Below are 25531 nucleotides of genomic sequence, written 5' to 3'. Positions count from 1 at the left end.
GGCCGCACGCATGCCAGGCGAGCGCGCTACCGCTTGAGCCACATCCCCAGCCCCTCTTTTTTTTTTTTAAGAGAGAATTTTTTTTTAATAATATTTATTTTTCAGTTTTCCGCAGACACAACATCTTTATTTTTATGTGGTGCTTAGGATTGAACCCAGCGGGGGGCGCATGCCAGGCGAGCATGCTACCGCTTGAGCCACATCCACAGCCCCCAGTGCCTATTACTTATATATGGACAATAACTACCTCTTTTTAGCACATTATTTATCTTGCAGGTTAAACTTGTCAGTAGTGCAGAGTGCTTTTGAGATACTTCCTGCTATGGGTACTAGATTAATTTCTTCTTTTTTCTCTTGCTTTTTTTTTTTTCTTAGTTATAATTTTCAGGCATCTACAGAATGGAGTGAATAATATAGTGAACCCTAATGTTACCTTCATAAAAAAGTATGACCCCTTTTGCTGAGCTGCTCTTGTTTGTTTTTTTCCTCTGCCTTATACACATAATCATTTAGAATTTTATGTCTCTGTTTACTGGAGCTTGTGATGCTCCTGCCTCAGCCTATCATATAGCTGGGATTACAGGTGTGTACCAACCACACCCAGCTTTTCTGGGGTATTCTTAAGCAGATCCTAGGTAATTTGTCGTTTTGCCATAGTAGTTCCTTATTATCTCTAACCAAACTGTTCATTCCCATATCTGATAGAATTAGTAGTAATTTCTTTATACCCACAAACATTATTTCTTGAAGCTGGAAAATTAGATACAACTGTAAATAGCTATGAATTCAGAGAAACAAAGTTCTAGAAATTGTTTTCTTTTTGGGAATTTACAGACTAACTTCTTTGGTTGACAATTATTCCATGAAAAGTTATTCAGAAAATATTAAAACACTCTAGAAAACTCAGAAGTCTGAAAAATTCTTCCTTTGGCTGAGATAACAATTTTAATTGTTTCATAATTTAGTTCATGAAAATAAGAAAAACTAATGTAGCTCTGTGTGTGTGTGTGTGTGTGTGTGTGTGTGTGTGTGTGTTTTCTCTCTGCTGTTCTGAACCTTTGGCTTCCGTGGACTATTTGTATTTCAGCACATGGAGTATGATAGTTGTCAGGCAGGGTTCTCTTGTCATTAGGATTTGGATTTGAGTGGCAGGAACATGTGACTGCTGTGCCAGGAGTTATTTTTGGTGTGTGGGTGTTGACTTCTCAGAAACCAAGTTTGTGTGAGATGCATTTGTAGAGGCTCAGAAAAGGACAGGCGTTGTAATGTGAGTTTTTGAACTTTTGAACATGGGTTGTTGCTTCAGCAAAGAATTAAGTAGTGACAATGACAATGAGAAAATTGGCCTGCTACAGAAATCTGTGGTGGAGAAGGAACCGGAGAACAAGATAAGTAAAACTTTATCTTCATTATTTGATACCCTTGAGGGTGAGGAGCTTCACAATGTTGAAAATGGAGCCAGCAGAGCAGCTGCCGGCATTAACGTGTGGACTAGAACTTTTACAAGATCTGGGGACAAAGGAAATCAGAGACCAAATCAGTCACTGAATTCTATTTCCTCTTCCATATATAGGTTTTTAACTAGATATGAAAATTTAGATGAGAGAGATAAGAATTCAGATATTGTTGTTACTGAGCAGAATTCTGAGAGTGTCCCTGACCCGCTGTGCATGGGTACTGACAGACAGGGCTGTTCTGAAGATGGCCAGCCCCTCTCATGTGTGCCAGTATGTTCTGACCAAGGTCTCCAGGAGGAAATTTCTCCAAGTGACCATCTGTGCTATTACATAGGCACTTGTGAAAACTCGTTTATAGAGAAAGAAAGATTGTTAAATGTTCAAATCAGTGGTTTTAAAGAGAATAATAACTCTTTAAATGTGTCCAGTAGGGTGAGGCAAGGTGAAAACCCTATTTGTGTTGATGACAAACAGTGTGAGAATTCAGGAAAGGAGTTTTATAGCATTTGTGTTATAGACCCTGACTGCCTGCACATGGAAAAGGAACTGTGCACTCCCATGTATGGAGCAGCTGCAGGAGAAGAATGTCATTCAGCTGTTACTTCTGAGGGGATTCATAGAGTGGATTGGCCTCTAGATAACAGGAAGGAATGTTCAGTCTCTCATGCCATACAAGGGGCAGGAAAGTTACAGCTGCAGCAGCAAGAATTGTCACCACAGGATATGCTGGGTCTAAATGAAGTGAAGGAAATATTTAGTAAGGTAACTAAACCTAGTGTGGAACTTTTAGTCGACAGTGATCCACCTTGTGAAGCAAACGTTGATAGCCTTCATGCTGAGTCTTTAAGGGCAAAATCTTACACCAAGCCTCCTAAAGATTATACAGAACGTAGTACCTTACATAATATTGGCCAGCTCCATGAATTAAATATTAACATAGACAGTGACTCACTAAAATGTATGTGTGCCATCCCTGAAGAAAGAAAGCGCCATTCTTCAGGAATAGGAAGTCAGATACATGATTCATCTATTAATTTACTTAATGACACTTCGTATATTGAAGAGAATGATGAATCTAAAGCTGTCACAGTTATTGTTGATCAGAGTTTAAACTTTAAAAATGAAGGAGAAAATCAGTCCACGGAACCACTAAAAGACAATGATTATTTCCACTCCAATGCCAGCAGACCAGATAGCTTTCTTTCTTTTGATCTAGATGGAATTAATTTAAGTCCCAAAAGGTTTATCACCTTGGAGGGCTTTGGAAATAAATATCTCCTAGTTCATGCTAATTTTGGAGAAGTGGCTCTGAGTAGACTTGATGACAGGCTGGATCCTGTACCTCTCCCTGGGCCATTGTTGATGAAGGAGAAACACCCAGGGGAGAGCATCTTAGGAAATGGAAGTCCCCGACTGGTAAACAGAGGAGCACTGTCATTGCAATCAGAAAATAGTTCCTCTTATCAAGATGAGAATAGAATTCGTATTTTGGAGACTGAAAGTCATGGCAAGGAGAGCGTCTCTGCATTGAAATCTTGGTGTCAGGCAGATCTGTGTGCAAGTAGCAAAGCAGATAAAGCTCGGACACAAACATGTGACTTAACTGACATAGGGTGTGAATCAGACGTAGAGGGGACAATCCAGATGATAGACAACTTCAAAGTTAGAATTTCACAAGGAGTTCCTCCAAACAGTGAGTCTCATGATAACTCTAGATCTCTTCAGGGTATCCTTATGTCCTCTGCATCTGTTTTCACCTGCATTGGTAAAGAAGAAAGGGAAAGAGGCCTGCATCATAAAACAGAAGATAAAGTATGTGTGAAGAATTTGTTCAGTATGTTAAATGATCAACTAAATGATCCTCACAGTTTAGAAAATGCCAAAAAAGAGTCACAAGAAACTATTTGTAGAGAAACAAGTGAAGAGGACATAGAAAATGTCAAGTCAGATTCTAAAACAACCCTTGACTGGGAAATAGGGATACTAAAGTACAAGGCAATAGTCACTGAGGATGCACTAGCTTGTGTGTGTTCTAGTATAACAGAAAATTCTGACCTAGAAATTAGTCAAGTAGAAAAAATTAATGAAACCTATAGAGTAAGCCAAAGTTCAAATTCAGTCACACAGAAGACAAATGTAGTAGAGAAGAACTCTATTATAAATAGTGGTGAAAGCCCAAAACAGAAGCAGATTTATTCTGAACCAACTGAAGAAGTTTCTGATTCTTTTGGTAATAATTCATCTAAGTTGAGTAAGCCAAAACTAACATGTGAAAAAAAGAGCGAGAGACTTTGTTTGCAGAAAACCAGTATTGACCCTAACATTATTGACTGCTTATGTCCATGTGGGACAATTGGATATGCAAATGATTTCAAACAAAGAAATGCCAGGTCCATGCTTAAAGAATCTCCTTTAAATGGTGAGATGCATTTTATGGGAAATTTTAAGGTAACTTTTAAAAATATGGAATTAAGCAACACTTCTGATGGACGTTCCTGTTTGGTTAATGCTGATCCCACCCAAGTAGACAGATACACAGCTATTCCTTTTGATGTACCCCAAGTAATGCATGCTGTCCCCGTTGGCAGCAAAGAAATAGTAGTACCAAGTAGTGATAATGTTTTATCACTCACAGAAGATACCTTAAATATATCTGAAAATTCCCCAAAAGTGAATTGGCAGAGTTTTCCAGAAGACTTATACTCCCATTATTTAAATGAATTTTCCTATTATCCAGTGGGAGGGCTAGCAGGTCAGATATTTTCTGAAAGACTGGCAAATGGATATGGTGGATATCAAGTGGGCTATCTCTTGACTAATACAATTGCAAAAGATGCATCAGAAGACGAACAGGTATTTAGTGAGGATCTACACAGTAAGCCACAGGACTTAGAAGATGCTTCATTTTCATTGGAACAGACCCCTTATCAACTACCAGTGTCAATGGACAGTGTTGTTTGGGGATGGCCAAGTAGAGGTGGACAGTTAGTAAGTATATTTTATCAGTATTATTTTGCTGTGATATGATAGTCTTTTTGATGGCTTTTAGCTTAAAATTAATGAAGCTTTATTCTAAACAGTGAGTGGTTGTTTGAATTCTTATACAGTGCTGTGAATAACAGTAGCATCAATTTAACCATGTCCAAATAGAAGAATATGAAGTCTTTATTGCTGTATTTAAGGCACAGTTTGTGTGTGAACTCATTTGCATTAAAGCATGTTCCATTATTTACCCCACATCAGCTTTGTGTATACTCTTCTCTGTGGATGTTGCTGCTGCTCTTTCTTCCTTGCCTCAGTGCAATAAGGCCCCTTATGAGAGTATATGTTCACATTGGTGTGTTTTAACCCCTGACAATGCTAGTCACACTTGCAGAATATAAACTTATTTAAAAATAATGTGCTTTCTGCTACTTTTTGTGGGAAGTATATATCTAAAGCAGGTAAATTTTGCTACTTTTAACTGGCTTTAAAATCTTGACTGTTTTCCTTCAGTCAGAGTCACTGTATGTAGCTCTTTCTCAGGTTCCTGAGATGGGGCTGATCCCTTTGGTTTGGAAGTAGCTTTGTAAATGATTCTGTGGGCAGCTAATTTGAGTATCTTTCTAGAAATTCTGTAACAAATGCAAACATTATTCAATAATATAAAAATAGTCTTGTACATAAAACGGACATATCAAAATGTTGCAATTGAAAGGACATATACTTGTTCCTCAGTATCCACGGGGGATTAGTTCCATAAGCCTGGCAGATACCAAAGTCCATGGATGATCAATCTCTTATGTAAAATGGTATAGTATTTGCATATAATCTACACATATCCTCCCACATACTTGATTATCTCCGGATTACTTAACAATTCCTAATACAAAGTGAATGCTATGGAAATATTTGTGCTGTATTGTATACCAAAGTGATGACAAAAACTTGTACATGTTATTACAGACGTTGATGTTTTCCCAAATATTTTTGATCCACATGTATCCATGGACACAAAGGACTGACCGCTTGGAATACAAAATCTCATTTATTCAACCAGTAGTTTGTTATTTTAGTGGCATTAGGCAAGAAAACCCATTGATAATGTTAAGGCAGTAGGTACAATTCAAATACTAATATCTGTAGTATGGAAATAAACAAGTAGAAATCCCATCATATAATTTTAAGGAATTGCTCATTAACCCTTTTTTAATCCTTCTATAGCCATATTTAGAAGTGTTACCAGAGTCCCATTTTTCTCCTTAAATAGTTGTGGAGGAAAAAGTGAAAAATTAAGCCTTTAAAATAATATACATGACTTGGTGTGGTGGTACGTGCCTATAATCTCAGTGGCTCTCAAGGCTAAGAGGATCACAAGTTCAAAGTGAACCTCAGCAACTTACCAGAGCTCTAAGTAACTTAATGAGACCCTGTCTCAAAATAAAAAATAAAAAGGGCTGAGGATGTGGCTAAGTGCTTAAACTCCCCTGGGTTGAATCCCTGGTACAAAATAATAATAATAAAAAACATAGACACTTTCATGTAAGTACATACAATTAGCAGTTGACTACTAATTGCTCAGTGTTTAGTAGTTGCATGCAGTGTGCAAAGGATTCCTGTTGCTGTCTGTATTTGCATGACTTTAACAGGTACATGCTTTCTATTTTAAATTAACTTTATTTAAATCATGAGATATGCCCAGTTTTCTAAGTTGAGGCATTACCACATTTAACGGCGTTGCCTTGCTTTTTCAGGTTATTTCCAACGTGCTGTTACAGATATCTTTTTAATACTGAATCTTAACATAGCAGCTGTTTCTCCATTTTACAAATAAACAACCAAAGGTGGACACTTCAATGACTTTGAAGTCAGTGAATTGTTGTGAATTACTAAACTTCATTTAGTGCAACTTCCAAGAATAGTACAGACTTGGGGTTTTATTTCCCCGGTTATCTCACCTGTTTTATGTTTGCCATCTAAATGACACCTCTGGTATTAGTCACTCTAGTTCCTACTCCATAACTTGTCAGATGGACCATTTTGTCTCCTTTCCATAAAATACAAACTTACGAATTTCTGCTACTTTTTTGTGTATGTATCTAAAGCAGGTAAATTTTGCTACTTTTAATTGGCTTTAAAATCTTGATTGTTTTCTTTTAGTCAGAATGACTTGTGTAGCTCTTTCTCAGGTCTCTGAGATGGGACTGATCCCACTGGTTTGGAAGAATCTTTGCAAATGATTCTGTGGGCAGCTAATTTGAGTGTCTTTCTAGACTTCTGGGAGACCAAGTGTGCTGTAATAGCTCTTTGTTTTGTTTTTTAATTATTTCTCTATTCTATTATTATGAATTAATAATATTTTTAAAAATGGATATTTCATTTTGAGGGGCAGAGGAGTTTGTGTTTGTTTGTTTAGAGTATCAGAAATTGGTGATACCCTTCTCTTCAAAGAAGTAGCATTAGCTGTTGATGTAAAATCACTTCAGAGAGTGGCTGTTAAGGTCAGCCTGCTTCTGATTCTAATAACCATTGCTTGCTCATAAATTTTCAGTGTAAAAATAAGACTTGTATAGCCAAGCAGATGAAACTAGAGTTCTTGATAATTATTTAGAATTGTATATGACTACAAAGCAAATAATCATATTTTAAAGAAATACACCTTTGGGTTTTTAAAAAAATATCATTAATAAAAAAAATTCCGTATGTGCATTATTAGGAGTTAATGAATTCTTGATTAATGTTTTGTTTTTGCTGATATTGGAACACAATGTTTAAAGAAAAAAGTTAGCTCATTAATTGTACACATTAATGGGTTATACTAGAACTCAATTTTCTAATTGCCATTATTTTTGTTGGCAAGTTACTTAATCTTGCTCTGCTTTGGTTTTCTTATCACAGTATGTATTGAATATTGGTTAACTGCCTAAAATTGTGCTAAGCTTCTGATTTTTTAAAAATATCTTTATTTTATTTATTTATTTTTATGTGGTGCTGAGGATCGAACTCAGGGCCTTGCTCGTGCTAGGCGAGCTCTCTACCGCTGAGCCACAATCCCACCCCCTCTGATTCTTGATTTAGGCTAATTTACCACTTAAGAGGTAATAACTTCTTAAGGGTAGGGTCCTGTTCATTTGAAGCATAAAACTTTGTACATGTTGTCAAATAGTGGAAATTATCATTTTCTGTGTTGTCACTTTGTTAGGTATTGATTCATTCAGCATATTTCTCAAGCACCTCCCTGCTAAGTTCTGGACTCTACTGGGTATTAATGATACAAGGTGAGCAAACCATGGTGGCTGCCACCAAGAGTGTATAGACAGTACACTCCAAGCCTAGATACCAGGGAGACCATGTGTGCTGTAATAGCTCTAAGTGCTGCTCATGGCCACTTCACAGCCACCACAATGAATCATCTGCAATAATGAACTACAAAACATTGGTTACATAGGACCTTTGCTTGCAAAGGTGCTGAAACTGGAAAAGGTTAATGTCATTTGGTGTTAAGAATTTAAAGAATGCGTAATGTGTACATGAGATAAAAGGAGTCTTAAGTGGGAGGAATGAAACTGAGGTAGGAAAACTTGATTGTGTGTAATTGGGTGTTGGAAAGAACACTGGGCCTAATTAGAAGAGGCCATTTACACAAGTAGTAAAGTAGAAAATAGAATAGAGGATATATTTTATATAAAGAAAACAATTTACATCATAGTGAATTATATTTTATAATAGTAATTAATATATTAAATTATAAAAAAAGAAAATAGAATAGAGAAATAATTTAAAAACAAAACAGGTCAAGAAGATGCAAATACTTGTGAAAGCTTGGGTGTGGTGAAGTAGGGTGTGTCTTCTGTACTTAACTCTGGGAGGCAGGAGGCAGGTCGTGTGTTCTTTGTTGGAGCCCCATGTCTTAGCACTGTGCTTGTCACAGGCAAACTAGTGAGCATTTACTTGTTTGATGGGTGAGGGGATGAGAGAGGAGAGAGAGAGAGAGAGAGACTAATCCTGGGCAGAAGTAGAAGCCAAAGATGAACTGGAAGGTTAGAGGTTAAAAGGGAAATTGTAGAATCAGTGTTTCTTGATTATAATATTCTTGAAGGAAAAAGAAAGCCCTTTCCTTTTCCTACTTAAAAAAGTAAAAGAATTCCAGATAGGCACTCATTTAAGCCTCTGGTTTTGTGGGCATGATGTTTTAATTATTACCCAGTGCCCAGAAAAGCAGTCAATAAGTTGCTTCCATAGCGTGAATATCTGGCATTTTATCCATAAGCCTGGTACTCTCAGTTTCAGAAAATGTTGTATGGTTCTCACTGCCAGCCTCAACACCTGAGCCAATGTGAATTTATTATGTCTTTAAATTTTCTAATCTGTGTGTCTCCTTGGTAGCTTAATATAGTGCTTGTTAGGTTGGTGGCAGCGACTTGGTGGCGACTTAGTGCTTTCCTACCTTTTTGCATGCTGGAGCACAGAAACTAGTACCATCAGCACTGCACCTTGGCATAGCACAGCAAGGCTGCTCTCAGCTAGAGTACTAGCCTGAAGAACACATGAGACCAGGACTCCATCCCTTCTTAGGTAGCTCTGCCTCCCTGCACCATGGTGTGAAGGCTGGTGGTGTGTTTGAAAAGGCAGACAATTTATCTAGGTTTGTCAAGGGGTTGTAATGGCAAAATTGAAGTTAAAATTTGGGGAGCAACTGCCTCTGGGATGTTTGGTTTTTCTTTAGACCTTGAAGAGTCATTCAAAGTTTTTAAGCAGAAGTAAGCTAGACTAGTAGAAAAACCATGAAAGTGGGGACTATCCAGTGTGGGGGGATGGCTCTTAAGTATTTTAGGGTATATCTGCGAATGGTATTCTAGACAGACAGGACAGGTGGAGACAAAGTGCCAGTGTATTTAGAAAGAGCAAGGAGGTCTATGTGATGAAAAATTAGCTCAAAGAAGTGGTGATCACACAAGGGAGTTGGGCTGTAGTAAGAACTTCACCTGTTACCATGAATGAGCCAGGCAGCCTTTGAAGGGATGACTTCAGTGTTTGAGCAGAGGACTGCGATAGCTAGTCTAAGCTACTGAATACCCTTTATTGTAATAATTGCTAGTGAGTGTGCCTAGTGTGTGCCAGGCACCATGCTGGGTTCTTTAAATACCCTGATTCAGTAATCCTAGAAGGCGGGAACTGCAAAGCTCATTTCTCAGGTGAAGTTAAGTTAGAGGGTAAATAACTAGCCCCACGTTGTACACCTGTTTGTGGAGAGTTGTAAGCCCCAGTGGAGTGAGGGCTCATGTAAGAACTTTGGGCAAGCAGCATGGGGATCACCTGGAGTTCCCACTGCAATAGGATTGGGAAACTGTGTTCTGAGAAAGCTCTGAAGGTGAGATGGAAGTGCTTTTAGGAATGGAAATAGTATTGTAGCTCTGCTGAAAATGTGAGAGATTTTGTTGTCCTGCTCAGTGGATATTTTAGCTTTCTCTCATCCTCCAGTAGCTGACAGTCCTGTTCTTAGGAGGAACTTCCGTTTTGTACATCTTTGGCTTATGTGAGTGTTTGAAGCTTTATAATTAAAATTTTACCCCTCTACATTGTATTCAAATTTGTAAATTGTGATTTGTGTTAGATATTATAGGAAATCACCAGTTATTTATAATTACACTATTTGTGAGACACTGAACTCTTCATGAAGGCAGGGACTGTACCTGTCATTTGCAGCATCTAGAAGCCTGTGCCTAGGAGGAACTTAAGAACCTGGGGGTGAATTAAATTTTCTGAGCACTTCTACTTTGTGACTTTTGGAATCTGATTTTATCCCTGAGGTCTGTGTAAAGAGATAGGCTCAGCCTTTTAACCCTAAATTCTCTTAATGTAGATGCAGTTTTAACCCTTCAGTAGCACTTAGTTGAAATTTGGATACAAATGTATATATAAATTTTTTTTTTCTAGGTACCAACAACTAAGGTTTCAGAGCTAAACCCGAATGCGAAAGTATGGGGGACTCATATGTTACATTTGGAGGCAAGTAGTGCTGCTGTTGGTGTGAGTGCTGCTTGGGAGGAGGTGCCCAGCCATCGAGACTGCGGCCAGCAGGGTGAGTTTTGAGCATGGCCTTGACCAGGAACAGCCCTGTTGTCAAATCTTTGCCTCTGTTACTATTTAATCTCTTTGAGAAGCTGTTGATTCTTTCTTTTGTTTCCTGGTTTGTAATAGTACTTGAAGTCTGGAGATCTTTTATAATCCAATTAAAGATTTTGAATGTCTGCAAGTATAAGTTTTGTTTTAAAGGAACATTATTTTTCTAACACTGCCTTTTGGGATAAAATTGCAATTATAGGATTGGATGCCAGTGGTGATGGTGACAAAAGTCAAGAGAATGCAGCATTACCGGACTTACAGGAGTCAGACCAGACAGACATGAACACTTTGGCTCTGGATCACTCAGAATATGAATCTCTGCCTGAAAATATCGAAACAGGTGAAACTATTTTATGAATTTGTTTTCATATAGAGTGTGGGCTTTTTAATTATTTATCACTTAGCTTATTAAATATTTCCCTAAAAATGTACCTTTTGTTGCCTCCTTTTAATTCTCCTTTCAATTCAGTCTCAACATGGATGCAGAGATGAAAGACCCTGTGGGGGAAGCATCATGGAGCATGTAAGACCCGAGTAGCATCTGAGGCGAGTGGCATTTATTTAGAAGTAGAAGATTGTTCATAGGTGAAGCATCAGTAAAGTGTAGAGATGAACCTTTAATGCTAGAATTGAGAGTGAAACAAGTTGGATAGAGAGAAGGGCATAAAGAGGGAATATAGTGGTAGATGAGGACAGTTGAAGTCACATTCAAGAGTCTTAGAAACCAGGAGGATTTGAATTTTATCCCCATTATTGATGAATGAGTGACATAAAGAAAGCAAGATATTTGGGTAATATAAATTTTACAGGAATGTGAAACAGTGGCTTTGAGGAAAGAAAACCTAAGAATCAATGAAATAGGAAGTTGTGTTTTTGCTGTTTAGGGTTATGAGGACATCAGCATTAGAGTAATGGCCGTAAAAATGGAAAGAAGAGAGTAAGTAGGGAATGGAGATTTCTGGACTTAGATACACAGTCTGCCAAATGACACCAGAAATGTCATTGTAAGATGCCCACTTGCTGTGGACATTTGAAAATATGAGGAAGCATTTGGTCATCACAGTGACCAGGGAATACAGACAGGGCCAAGAATGTCAGACCTCCATGGTATGAGACATAGTCATGCACAATGACATAAGACTCAAAATATGGCAAAGTCAGCAGTGTCTCTTAAGCAGGAAAATACTGTTCTATAATACTGTTATTTTTTAAAAAACTTCAGTTTAGCTTACTGCATTAAATAATCAGATCACATGAATCAAGTATTATTTATAAAGGAAAACAAAAATAAAACTATGTTGCTTTCCTTTAAATATAATTGGGATAAAATTGCAATTATAGGATTGGATGCGTGAATTTAATGTGAATTACCCCTTTTTGTTTGGTTTGGTACCAGGGACTGAACCCAGGGGGCACTTAACCACTGAGCTACACCCCAGCCCTTTTTTATTTAGGGTCTTGCTTAAGGACTCACTAAGTTGCTGAGGCTGGCCTCAAACTTCTAGTCCTCCTGCCTCAGCCTCGCAGGCCACTGGGATTACAGGTGTGCACTACCACACCAAGCATATAGTTTTCTAAATCTGATTGGGGTAGTACCAGTGTGTAACAAATTTAATTTGATTAGTTCCTCTTTGTTAACCCAATACTAACTGTTTAATGATCTGGAAATAGCAAAACACTGGGATAAATTGGAGTTACTTTGAGGTTGAGTGAACTTTTTAATGGCAAAAGGAGGGAATGCTAGTCATTTAAAACAGATTTCAAAAGAAAATAAAAATGTATAATAATCAAAGGGAAAGAAATCCTGATGGTAGAAAATTAAAAGGATTAAAAATAATTTAAACATGAGGTTTATATCGAAATGATCCAAACCTTGGACTGGATCAAATTATACAAGAAGAAAGATAGATAACATTACCACAAATGAAATGATAAATGTTAAAAATATTCATGTAAAAGTTTAATTTCAAAAGAAGTTGGTTCTTTGCAAAAGGTATTTAAAGCTGTTTTCAAAAGAAGAACCAAGGAGAAGGTATTAGTTTTCTTCTGGAGTCTGGGTTGGGTCAACATAGAAATAGTTTGAGGTAATGGGAAACTGATTGTTTACCTCCAAATTTATTTCTGGCTTAATCTAGAAATCAGTCATTAAAAAACAAAACAAAACCCACAGACCTACAGTTAAGCTACACTCTCGTTATTATCATTATTTTAGAATATTTTTTCGTTGTAGATGGATACAATTCCTTTATTTTATCTTTACGTTTTGCTGAGGATCAAACCCTGTACCTCACACATGCTAGGCGAGTGCTTTACCACTGAGCCATAGCCCAGCTCCAACACTATCACTATTAACATTTGGAAAGGGCAAATGAAGTGGGAGAAATGATTCCTGTAGATTGACTAGTAGGAATAGCCCAGAGAATGCTTACTGAATGTTGTTTTTAAGTCATTCTGGTTATTTTACCAAAGACTCACTCAGAAAACAGACCTCCCTTTCTATTCTTGTTGCACTCTTTTCCACTGAGTCTGTGTTGTATATGAAGGATACTTAGTAAACACCCGTGTGTTTGCTATAAAGTATTTGCCTGTCTTCACTGTAGTATCACTAGTCCCTGTAGTGCCTTTGTTGAACTTGTGTAATTGTCCATGACTTCCCCCTGCATCCTCATGTCCTGCCTCATTCTGTTTGTTACCCAAACCATCTTTCAATTACTTCCTTCTGTATAACTTGAACTCCCTTCATAATTGCTTAACAAATGCCTTGAATTCGTTTACCTTTAATTCTGTACCCATTGTGTGTCTATACATGAGCAGATAGATAAATGTGGCTGAAAAAGATATGCAGCAGTGTAGAATGGTCTCGTTTTTAAGTTTATGGTCACATATTTCCAGTGAGCCTCAACATTGCTCCACAGTGCTGTTGTGTCATCTAGTAAAACCCTGTTGCTAGGCAGTGGTTTCACACTAACTCCTCTTCATCCCTCCTCCTCTTCCTTTATTTTCTTTTCATTTTTTTAATGTACAACATAACATATAATCAGGGTACAATAAACACCATATAGTTTAGGTATCCCTCAGCTTTTCTATAAGTTTTATGTTCCTTAGATTAAGGTGAGTTAAGGAAATATTCAGTATAGTATAGAATTGATTTGATGACTCTTTCCTCCTCATTTTCTCTGTCTGGTTTGGAAAGTTATAAAACTATCACTGCAGTGTAGATCATGAACATACCCATCACCAGGAAAACCTTCCTGTGCCCTTTCCTTTTCTCATGCAAACACCGATCTGCTTTCTGCCACTATAGGTTAATTTGTATTTTCTAGAATTTTATATAAATGGAATTTAACAGTATGCTTTTTTTTGGTCTGACATACTTAGCTTATTAGTTTTGAGATCCATACATATTGCAACATACATGAATAGGTTGTTCCTTTTATTGCCAAGTAGTATTCCAAAATATGGATATACCTCAGTTTTTCTACCTACCTCTTGACAGATATTTGTCTTGTTTCCAATTTATGCCTTTACAAATAAAGCTACTTTAAAATTTATAAGCAAGACTTGGTAGGGACATATATTTTCCTTGGTAAATATTTTGGAATGGAATGGAATGGATGGACCTCTGGGATCAAGTTTATCTTTTTAAGAAATGGTGAAGCTGTTTTTCATAGTAGCGATACCATTTTATACTCCCCTCCATCCCCATTCCACTCCCAGTAGTGAATCAAATCTCCAGTTAGTCTACAACCTCACCAGTACTTGTTAGGTTTTGATTTTAGCCAATTTGAAAAGTAACATGATAGGTCTTATGGTGGTTTTAATTCATATTTCCCTAATGACTGATTGATATCATCAGTCATTGATATCAAGCATTTTTTTTTAACAGACCTTTTTGAAAAAGTTTAATTTTAGGTTCACAGCAAAATTGAACAGAAGGTACAGAGAATTCGCATACACCTCTGCCCCGATACTTTCATAGCCTTCCCCATTATCAACATTGCTCACCAAAGTGGCACATTTGTTATAAATGAGGGACCTGTATCAGCACATCATTATCATCCAAAGTCTTTAGTTTAAAGTAGCTCTTGGTGTTATACATTCTAATAAATTCATGATTTATATCCACATTTGGTAGCATATAGAGTAGTTTCAATGCCCCCAAATTTAAAAAATCCCTCCTTCTCCCTAACCCATGGCAACCACTGATTTTCTTTACTGTTTTCATAATTTTGCCTTTTCCATAATGTCATAGAGTTGGAATCATACCATTTTGTAGCCTTTTCAAATTATCTTTCATGTAATATTATACATTTTAGGTTCCTCCATGTCTTTATATGGCTCATTTTGTTTTAGTGCTTAATCATTCCATTGTCTGGCAAATGCGTTTATCCATTCACCTGCTCAAGGACATCTTGATTACTTCCATGTTTTGGCACTTAAAATAATGCTGCTGTAACAGTGTGCAGGTTTTTGTATATATGTTAAGAATTCAACTCTTTTGGGTAAATAACCAAGGAGTGTGATTGCTGTATTGTCTGGTTTGTTTTGTAGGAAACCATCAAACTGTCTTCCACGGTGTCTGTACCAGTTTAGTTTTTTGGGGGGAAACCAGTGGTGCTTAACTCCTGTCACATCTCTGGCCCTTTTTATTTTTACTTTGAGATAGGGTCTTGCTGAGTTGCTGAGGCTGGCCTCAAACTTGTAATCCTCCTGCATCCACCTCCTGAGTCAGTGAAATTACAGACATATGCCACTGCACCTGGCTCTATGTTAGCTTTTGCCTCATGTATTTTGAGGCTCTGTTGGGCACATACATGTTAAGCAATGTTATGACTCTTGGAGAATTGACCCCTTTATCTTTATACATTATAAAGAACCTTTCCTGGCTTTGAAGTCTATTTGTTTCTAAAGTTAGTTACTGCTGCTTGTCTTTGATTAGTGTTAGCATAGTGTTTCACTCTCCATTAGATTTTATTCCCTTAATTTTAAAAAAATATTGTTTTAGTTGTAGATGGACACACTATCTTTTTGTTTTTATGTGGTGCTGAGGCTTGAACTCAGTGCCTCACACATGCGAGGCAAGCACTCTACCGCTGAGCCACAACCCCAGCCCTTCCCATAATTTTATATAGTGATAAAATAAATATATACTACATGAAATTCACCATCTTAAGACTTTTGGTTTTGTAATGCTGACTATCTAATCCAGCATGTGCTCTACCACTGAGCTTCTCTCAGCCTCTTAACCAGTTTTAAGTTTCCCATTAAGTAATAAATACATGAATTCCATTTTGCAGCCATTACCAGCATTCAACTCCGTAACTCTTTTTATCATAGAAAACTGAAATTCTCTGCCCGTTAAACTCTTCAGCCCAACGGTCATCATTCCACTTGCTGTCTAATCAGGGGCCCTCCATATAAGTGGATTCATATAGCATTTATCTTTTCGTGACTGGAATGTTTCATTGTTAGCATAATGTCCTTGGGGCGGTCATCCATATTATAGCATGGGTTAGAATTCTTTTCCTTATTCAGTAATTGCCATTGTATGTATATACCACATTTTGCTTATCTGTTTTTCCACCTGGAGTTGCTTCCATCTTTTAGCTGTTGTGAAAAATGCTGCTACATTTATAGGTGTACAAATACCTCTTGGAGATCCTGGTTTCAATTATTGTTTTGTTTTGTTTTTTATAAAGCAGGGTTTACTTAGAAAGAGGTAACATAGACTTCTTCTGGAAGGAGAAGGGGGCCATAGCCGATATCCTGGTATCCTCAATTATTGTTGATAACCAGAAGTGGAATTTGTTGATCGTATCATAATTCTATGTTTAATATTTTGAAGAACCACCATATTTTTTTTCCATAGAAGCTGCATTATTTTAAATTCCCACCAATGGTGTAAGAGGTTTCCATTTTCATAAATCCTTTCCTGTTGCTTTTTTGTTGTTGTTGTAGAATTTTAGGAGGTCTCAATATATGCTAGACATTAATCCCTTATCAGATAAATAATTTGCAAATATTCTTTTTTCCATTCTGTGGGTTGCCTCTATTCTGTTGATAGTATCTTTCATTACGTAAAAACTTACATTACACAAAAAATTACGTTATGTTAGAGTTCCTCCTCACTTTTTTGCATGTGGATACCTATTTTTCCCGGCACCATTTATTGAAAAAACTGTCCTTTCCCCTTTGAATGGTCTTGACATCCTTAAAAATCATTTGGGCTCTTTGTTCTGTTCCGTCTGTATATCTTGTTTTTATGCCGTTAGTTCCTCAACAGGGGTGCAGCATGACACAGTGGAAAAAGTGTAATCTTTTCAACAAATGGTGCTAGAATAATTTGTGTATCCATATGCAAAAATAAAGATAATTTTCAATCATATCTCACATTGTATACAAAAATTAACATGAAATGGATCACAGATCTAACAAACATAAAACCTAAAAATAAAGGAAAACCTTTGTGACCGTGGGTTAAGCAAAGGTTTCTTAGGTACAACACTAAAAGAAAGACCCATGAAGGAAAAAAATGATTAATTAAACTTTGTAAAATATTGTTCAGTTTCTGCTTTTCAGAAGACACTGTCAGAGAAAAAATGAGCATGGTGACTCACATATATATCATTATAGATTAGGAGACTCTATTTGTAAATCACAGATCTGATAAGGGTTTTTATCCAAAACATAAACTGATAAAATTCAGGAAAATAACCCAATAATAAAATGAACAAATAGCACCAAAAACACAGGCATATGCAAACATGTTTGAACTTTGTGTTCTATAGGAGGAGTTTGAAAGTCACTGTTCTGTCCTAACAAGTAAAGAAGCTAAGGAAAAAAAAAACACAGCTCTTATTAGAAGAAATGTGTGATCACAGGGTAAACCAACTGCCTACAAAGTTGAAAAAGACAGAGAGGTGAATAGAATCAACAATTTACTGAGCAGAAACCTCTGCAGGAACTTGAGCCAAAGTAGGAAAACATGAATTATAACCGATGAATTGCTAGAGACACGGGGTGGACAAGACTGAATTGAAGACCACTTAGGGGCTTGGTCAGAATGAGTTCCCATAATTTTTATGAATTTTTACTTCCTGAAGTCATCCAGATCCTTAGTGAGTATAAGGGGAGGGGATCTTGTGTTTTTGGCAGGAGAAAGGGGAAAGGGCACCATTTTAAATTAAGACATTAAGTGTTCTGTTCATCTTAATTAGTGTGTGCCCCCCAGGACAGACTACCTCAAATCTAGTTTTTCCCATCAACATTTTACATTAATATGATATATTTGTCACCAATACTAAACCAGGAGTGATATCTGTTACCCTGATATCTTTTTTCTGTATCAGAATCCTATCTAGGATACCATTTATATTTAGTTAGAACACTTCCTTAGGCTTCTCTTGGCCTTAACAGTTCTCAAACTTTTCCATGTTTTTGGCAGTCTTGAAGTGTTTGAGTGCTGTCAAGTGTCTTGTAGGATACTTTTCTGTTGGAATTTTTCTGATGCTTTTCTCATCATAATGTTTGTATTTGGACTAGGGAGGAGGACCACAGAGGTAAAGCACCATTTTCGTTATATCATATCAAGGGTACACACTATCAAAGGGACTCATATGTCTGTTTAGACCTTGATCACCTTACTGAAGTAGCATTTGTCAGATTTCTGAACTGTAAAGTTACCCTTTGGTTTCTCTTTGTTTCTGTATTTTGTTGTTAGGGTGGAAGTTTCTCTGCATAGAGAAAACTTAAGGAATTTATGGTCTTCTATAAAAGCAGAGTCTAACTAAATTGTTTGAAATTCTTGTACATGGGTGATTTGTCTCTTCTTTATTTACTTATACATCTATTTACTTGTATCATTATGGGCTCAGGAATGCTTACTCTGTACTTGGGTAATTATCCAGTAGTAATTTATTGCTCAAGTTGTTCTGGCTTTGGCCTTTGGGAAACTCTTAGTTGGTTCCATATGACCTATTCCTGTCAGTGTAGGACTTTTTGTTTTGCCTTTTTTTTTTTCTTCCTACAATCAGCAGTTTCTCCAAGGATCCCTAGTTCCTTGTATTGGAGAATGACATTAGAACCCATACCCTCCTGGGCTCCAGGCACGTTCTCTTTTTGTCTCATTTATTCTTTCTTCTTCATTTCCCCTTTCCATTAAATAGGCTGCTGCTTTTGTTGTTGTTGAACCAGGAATTGAATTCTGAGGTACTTAACCACTGAGCCACATCCCAGCCCCTTTTTATTTTGGGGTCTTGCTAAGTTGCTGAGGCTGGATTTGAGTTTGAAGTCCTCCTGCCTCAGCCTCCTAAATCCATGGGATTGCAGTGGAGGAATTATCTCACCTGGCTGGATTAGGCTTCTTTTACTTCAGTTTGTTGTTTGAGTGGTTTCTTTGGTTGGTGTTTATACTCTGTCAGTTAACAGAGTCTACCTTCAGGCCAGTGTGTACCACTTTACATGAAACACAGGAACCACCTTGCCTTGGTGCTTTTTTCACTGTTCCATCTTACAATACTAAGATAAAAAGCTTACATGTTTACGTGTGTAGTTAGCATTTCTCTGGCTTTGAGCATTTTGTAACATTGTCTCTTGTTAAATTAAGCTACTTGAAATTATCCCACAATTTCTTTCTTATATTGCCCCCTCTGTCCATGATAAAAATTGTCATTTATTTTGAGAAGTTCCTATTGCTGAGTCTTCAAGTTTACTAGTCTTCTATAATGTCTGATCTCTTAATTTCAAGTATTTCTAATATCAGATATTATAGTTCTCATCTTTTGATGTTCTGTTTGGTCTAGTTCTTCCTTCAAGGTAGTGGGTTAAGGTCACCAGAAGGTTAATGCACATATTCATGGTGCTCAGGGTTTCATGTCCTTTGTTGCCTTATGTCCCCTGTCTAGAAAATTTTATTTGTTTTGTTGTTATCATTGTTGTTTTTAAAAGGAAAATAAATCCAGTCTCTGGAAGCTGATGACCTGGTGTCTCCTGACACCACCCAACCTAGCAATCTCTCAAGTGAGCCCTCCTTTTCTACATTATCACAAACTGCTTTGTTTTGTCTACAGAGTCTTGGATTTTTTTATTGCTGGATCATTTCCTATCATTGTAATGCAATTTCATCACTTATCTTAAGTGAAACCACCCTGTCAGCCCATCTTCCCCCAGCAGGATTCTTCAAAACAGTTTTCTCTGCTGGCTGCCCCCACATCTTTATCTCCTAGGCAGTTCCTTCAGGCAGACAGTTGTCTTTTCAGCCCCCAGATTGCATTTGTCAAGCTCTTTAATGACCCTCGTATGGTCAGTTCCAGTAGTTAATTCTCACTATATATTTACCTGACATTACTGTGTCCTTTTTATAGCTGCAGATCCTTCATGTGAAACGATTTTTTTCTCTCCTCTTAGCTCTCAACTTGCTGTTTTGCTGATACTATTCTTGACTTTCGGGTTGCTTCTCTGTGTCCGTTGGCCTTCCTCTTCTTACTTCCCACTGGATGTTGGAGTGCCCTGGGTCTAGATGCTGGTACTCTTCTCTGTTCCACTCTTGGCTTCAGTAATATCTGTATTTTGAATCCTAAATGGTATTGTCTCCTTGATTATTGTGTTAGCTTCCCAACTGGTCCCCCTTTTCCCTCTTGTACCTTTCACAGTCAATATGTGCCATCAAACCAGAGAGGTCTTTCCAAAATGTCAGTTCTGACCACCATTTGACCCAGCTATCCCACTCCTCAGTCTATACCCAAAGGACTTAAAAACAACAAATAGTAATAGTTATGCAGCCACATCAATGTTTGTATCAGTTCAATTCATAATAACTACAGAAGCAACCTAGATGCCCTTCAGTAGATGAATGAATAAGAAACTGTGATACATATACACAATGGAGTATTTATCAGCATTAAAAGAGAATAAAATCATAGCATTTGCAGGTAAATGGATGGAATTGGAAAATATTATGCCAAGTGAAGTAAGCCAGTCCCCCAAAACCAAAGGCCAAATGTTCTCTCTCTTAAATGGATGCTGATCCTCAATGGGGGGGGGGCAGGGGGGGGCATGGGAAAAATAGAGGATTTGTGATTGGGCAAAGGGCATGCAGGGGTAGGAGGGAGCATGGGGGCAGGAAGATGGTAAAATAATTAATTTTTTAAAAGTCAGCTCTGAATTGGTGTCTTATTAAATTCTGACATCCTTCTTGATCTGATTCATAGGTACTCCACTTTGTGACCTCACTTACCAGGTTCTCTCACTCTGCTTCTCAGTTACCCCTGCCTCCTTACTATCTGTTGACTCTATCCCTCTAAGGTCCCTGTACCTGCCCAGTTTAGAACTCACTTTCCACTGCCTGGCACACTCCACATCCTTCCCATCAGATGACACTTCCCGTCTAGAACAGCATCATGCAGCTCTGGCCTCTTATCCTGGTTTGTTTTCCTCTCTGTGGGTTTCTATCTCACATTATGTTTGGTAGTTATTTATTTAACTACCTATTGTCTGTCTCTCCCTCTGGAATGTTGGCCTTACACAAGCAGAGGCCTTGCCTAATTTGGACTGAATTCACAGTTCCTGCAACAGATCCCAGTATGCAGGAGATACTTAGTAAGTATCTCTTAAATATGGAGGATGGGATGTGAATTTAAATGGAATGACCAGGAGAAGCCTCTGAATGAGGGAATGATAGGTTATTTTTAGTTTTCATTTTCATGTCTTGTGGTTTCCTTTATTTTGCTTTTGGTTGTTTTAGCAGTTTTGTTTTCTTTTTGCTAGTGAGAGTGGATTTTGTTAAACTTCATTATATAATAGTGACCTGAACTTTCTGTCCCTGTTTGTTCTAAATGCCCCCGCTTTATTTTTTCTTTTTCATGATCTTTAATTTTGACTTTCAAATTACCAATGTCTCTTATGTTATTCTTGCACATATATGGTTGGAACATAATCACATATATGATTGACACATAAATTAACCAGTCTGATTTATATGGCAGCATATTAAAAATCTTAGTGTTTTAGCACTCCAGTTCTTTTCATCTCAACATTATTGAAACAGCCTGTGTCCAGAGTGTTGCAGGTGGTGGTGGAGTGTCTTGGCTTAAACCTGGGTTCGCTTCGGTAGAAGGCCATGATCTATTACCTGGTGTTGTGTATGACCATACACACATAAGTCACCTGTCATACTGGCTGACACCTTCTCATAAGCAACTTGTTCTGGGATTTAGAATGAACTTTTATATCCTTTGAGTGTCTGATTTGTTTAGTATCATCTGACAAGAACATGATAGTTTCTCACTTATTGCTTTGACTATCTGGAAATTTAAAGGCAAATTTAATGCTCTAGTGTAGAAGCTATTTAATCCTTAAACTGTGATGTTTTTGATTTAGAGGGAAGACAGGGAGACTGTTTTGTTTACACTCTTTACCCTTTTCTAGTAGGTAAAATAATAGAAGTGTTCTTTACTTCATGCATGGGTACAAGTGTGTAAATATGTATATTGAAAGTACTAGAACTGCCATACTGAATTATCTGCTTGGAAAATTTTAAGCTATTTTTCCTGAGTTGATCATTATTTTTATATAGGAGGAAATGAGTCTCAACCAGAAAGCCAGGAAGACCCCCGGGAAGTACTTAAAAAAACATTGGAATTCTGCTTATCTAGGTAAGACTGGTTTTTCTAGTACTGAATATCCCTGTTGGTATGTATTATTTATTATCTATAAATGTGATTTTACATAGAAGACCATGTATATACTAAAAGGTGTGTGTGAATACTCTGTGTGAATTAGATATTTAGAATAATGAGTAAATAGGCTTTTGGCATGTTAGGTAATTGATCATAATCCTCAGGTCAGTGGTCCCCAGAGTTGGAGCCTCAAATTCATCTTGATAGCTATTTGAAATAAAGATTCCTTGACTCCCTACCTGCTCCTCCCTTGCTCCCATGCCACTGCATCAAAGTCTCAGGTAGTCTTAGAATCTTGAGCCTCAGTGAAGTTTGGGCAAATTTCCTATGTTGTCACTTAGACTGTGCCAGACACTGCAATAACAAATTGTTATTTACATAGCACTCATGTTTACTTTTGTGGGTCCCCCTCCAAATAATACCTTTCGTAGTGAAACATAGTGGCATCTTTTAAAGTTCAAATGCCAAAACTAGATGTAAACGATTTGAGTATGAGATAACTGATTGGCCATGTGGAATGCTTTCTTTCAGTTTGGTTTTCCAAGTGTTCTCTCAAGCCCTGAGGAACCCATGGAGTTGTCTGATAAAGGGGCACTCAAAGATAGCAGGATTATGTGAGACTGAGGGAGGGAGGGACTGTGCTGGGCTTTCCTTCCACTTCCATTTTATCACAAATTAGGAGCATTGATTATATTGCATCGTGGCATAATTTATGAACAAAAGATGGGGTAAAAGTTGAAAAACCTATGTCTCTTCTACTCACAAACCTTTATCTAGCCCTCATGAATCTAGACTCACCCACATCTGTGCAGTAGCTAGGTGAGATGAGTGATAGAAGGGTATTTCCCTCACAAGGGACATTGTAAGAAGAGTCCTGTGAAACCCATTATTGTGCTTCAGTTATGAGGTGTTTTTGAGGGCCTTGCTCATTATATCACACATTGTCTGTTTCCTGTGAATTCACAGGAAACATTTAGCTTTGACCAAAATACGTGGAAGTCGATCATCTTGACCTGAACTGCTGATTATTTGTGGCTTACCTTTTGACCCTCTGCATGAAGTTATACTGATTCTGTTTTCTTCCTTATAATTCTGGCTGCTAGGAAGCCAGAGCCGGATTTGCAGCTTCTCTAGCAAGTATCCAGATTTTATAGCATGCATTTTGGGTACTGACTTTATCTTGGCCTTTATATATATATACACATATTTCCTTGTTCATTCAGCTAGATTTTCTTACCGTAAGAAGAAGAAGAAAAACTTTTTGTGTGTATTTTTAATAAATTATTAAAACTATTTAGAACAAAGATAAGCCATAACTACATTTTAAGAATAATTATCTACTCGTTAATTTTGATTGGATAAAGTGCAGTATATTTTACTTTTGCTCTACCTCTCCAGGTGTCTTGGAAAAAATAAACCTGTGGACAGAGAAAGAGCAAATAACAGATAGGAGGCCCAGATCTAACCCCAAAGTCATACCATGCCACATTCATACATTTTGTGAAACTGATATTGCACTAGATGAAACTTCTTTTTAAAGAAATATCAATTAAAAGAGATTGTTTTCTTTCAACAGGGAGAATCTTGCTAGTGACATGTATCTCATATCGCAGATGGATAGTGATCAATATGTGCCAATTACAACGGTAGCTAACCTTGACCATATCAAAAAACTCAGTACTGATGTGGATTTAATTGTTGAAGTGCTAAGATGTAAGTAAATGACCGTTTGAAATGAATAACATTTGTTTTTACACCGTTTGTCTTATCAGGGACTCTTTACATCTACCAGCCACCAAATGGTACTTTTTGGGAAATCAAATACTCCTTAGCCTTTCATTCTTTTCTGACTGGTCCCAATAATGGGAACACTGAATTCATAACGAAATCTCAGTCTGCTTATTTGTCATCTGCAGGAGAAAATGAATTTTTTTAAATGGAGATTATAAAGACAGCTGTTACATTCATGAAAACAAAGGACTTAAAGTAAAATACATTTTAATTAGCATTTTTGCCCCAAAAAGAGTTTCTTTCAAATTTCAACTTCCTCAAGTTCCTTGTTTAAGTTTTGATGAAACATTGTAGCATTTTTCCTTAAAAGTATATTGTGAATAAAGTTTTTTTTCCCCCCCCAAATTTGGCAGCATCAAATGTGTAAACATTACATCAGTGAATTACAGGAATTTCAGGAAATGTAGATATTCAGTGTTGGCCTGTTGTACCAAATTGTAGGTTGTGTTCTAGTTTGCTTTGCACACTTAAGCTTCTACAGCCTGTTTTATTTTTTAAAAGAAGAAAAACAGCTTTTATGTAGGTATAAGTGTCTTGGAGTGTGCATATTCAAAATGTATACTCAATTAGTATTGAATGCCTGCATGGCTGAAATCCATAAGAGAACACCACTTCCCCTATGTTCCCTGAGTTTCCGGACCCCTGGTGATGCCTCCTGCCCAAAGGCAGATTCCTTTTCTATTAAGTGTGTGATATTTTGAGCTCCTTTTTGAATTGGGTTAATTATGGAAATTCACATTTTATACTGTAGCTACAAATACCAGGTGAATGACTTCTATAGTTTCCCTCATTAGACTCAACTTGGTGGGTGTCCTTCACAGTGTGAACTGTGTGTAACTCCTCTCCCACCACTGCATACATATCTTTGAATGATTGGACATTGCTATGCCTGAATTAAAGCTTTGTTTCTCTCACTATCCAAATGCCTTTTCATTACTTACACTTCTGTAGAGGCAATTGTTTCTACCTTGTCCCTGTCCCTGTGTACTGAAGATACAGTCAGTGTACATATTTTTTTCTTGTGTGAGTTTGACTTTACAGTAGTGTAAAAAGATGAACATGTTAACCTTTGAACTTGTAATTTGATTTTCTAGTCACAAATAAAAGTTTTGTTTTCTGTTTTTCTGTTGCTTTATAAAAAGTGAAGAAATTGGCTAACATTATTACCATTAACTGAGTTCTGAATGTCGAGATGGTAATGTTTTACTTCCCACTTTTGCCATTTAGAATAGAAATCCAATTTTTAATCTACTTTACAAGGCCAATAACTTTCTTGTACTTGTCTGTACTCTGTTAAGTCTTTTGATTATTCTTAGGTATCCCATATTTAATTATTCCTCTTTGGCATACAATGCAAACTTTGCTGCGCCTCTGAAGATAATTTTACAGTTGTAATGTTACTTTTTATCCATTTCAGTTTAGCACTTTATTATCTAATGTTCTTTTTCATTTAATTTTTGAACAGAAAGAAATGTACACATATAATCTATATGATCAGAATAT

At 37.1% G+C, this 25531-nt stretch overlaps 1 protein-coding gene across 5 annotated transcripts in view; it reads left to right on the top strand.

The window, feature by feature from the left end:
- Larp4b (La ribonucleoprotein 4B) overlaps nt 1-25531 on the top strand; it is a 93542-nt gene that overhangs the window by 32170 nt on the left and 35841 nt on the right. The window contains exons 4-8 of one of the 5 annotated variants that reach the window (XM_076832126.1): nt 4377-4445; nt 10374-10518; nt 10762-10902; nt 22135-22213; nt 23814-23950. In XM_076832126.1, coding sequence (XP_076688241.1) covers nt 4377-4445; nt 10374-10518; nt 10762-10902; nt 22135-22213; nt 23814-23950 — 571 coding nt within the window. Of the gene's footprint in view, nt 1-1234; nt 4446-10373; nt 10519-10761; nt 10903-11031; nt 11095-21091; nt 21159-22134; nt 22214-23813; nt 23951-25531 lie in introns of those variants that run through there. The other 4 variants (XM_076832122.1, XM_076832127.1, XM_076832123.1 and 1 more) reach the window with 4 other exon arrangements.

Source organism: Callospermophilus lateralis, chromosome 13, assembly GCF_048772815.1.
Source record: "Callospermophilus lateralis isolate mCalLat2 chromosome 13, mCalLat2.hap1, whole genome shotgun sequence".
NCBI lineage: Eukaryota > Metazoa > Chordata > Mammalia > Rodentia > Sciuridae > Callospermophilus > Callospermophilus lateralis.
Note: the sequence above shows the minus strand (reverse complement) of the source record. Positions and strands in the feature narration are given on the sequence as shown.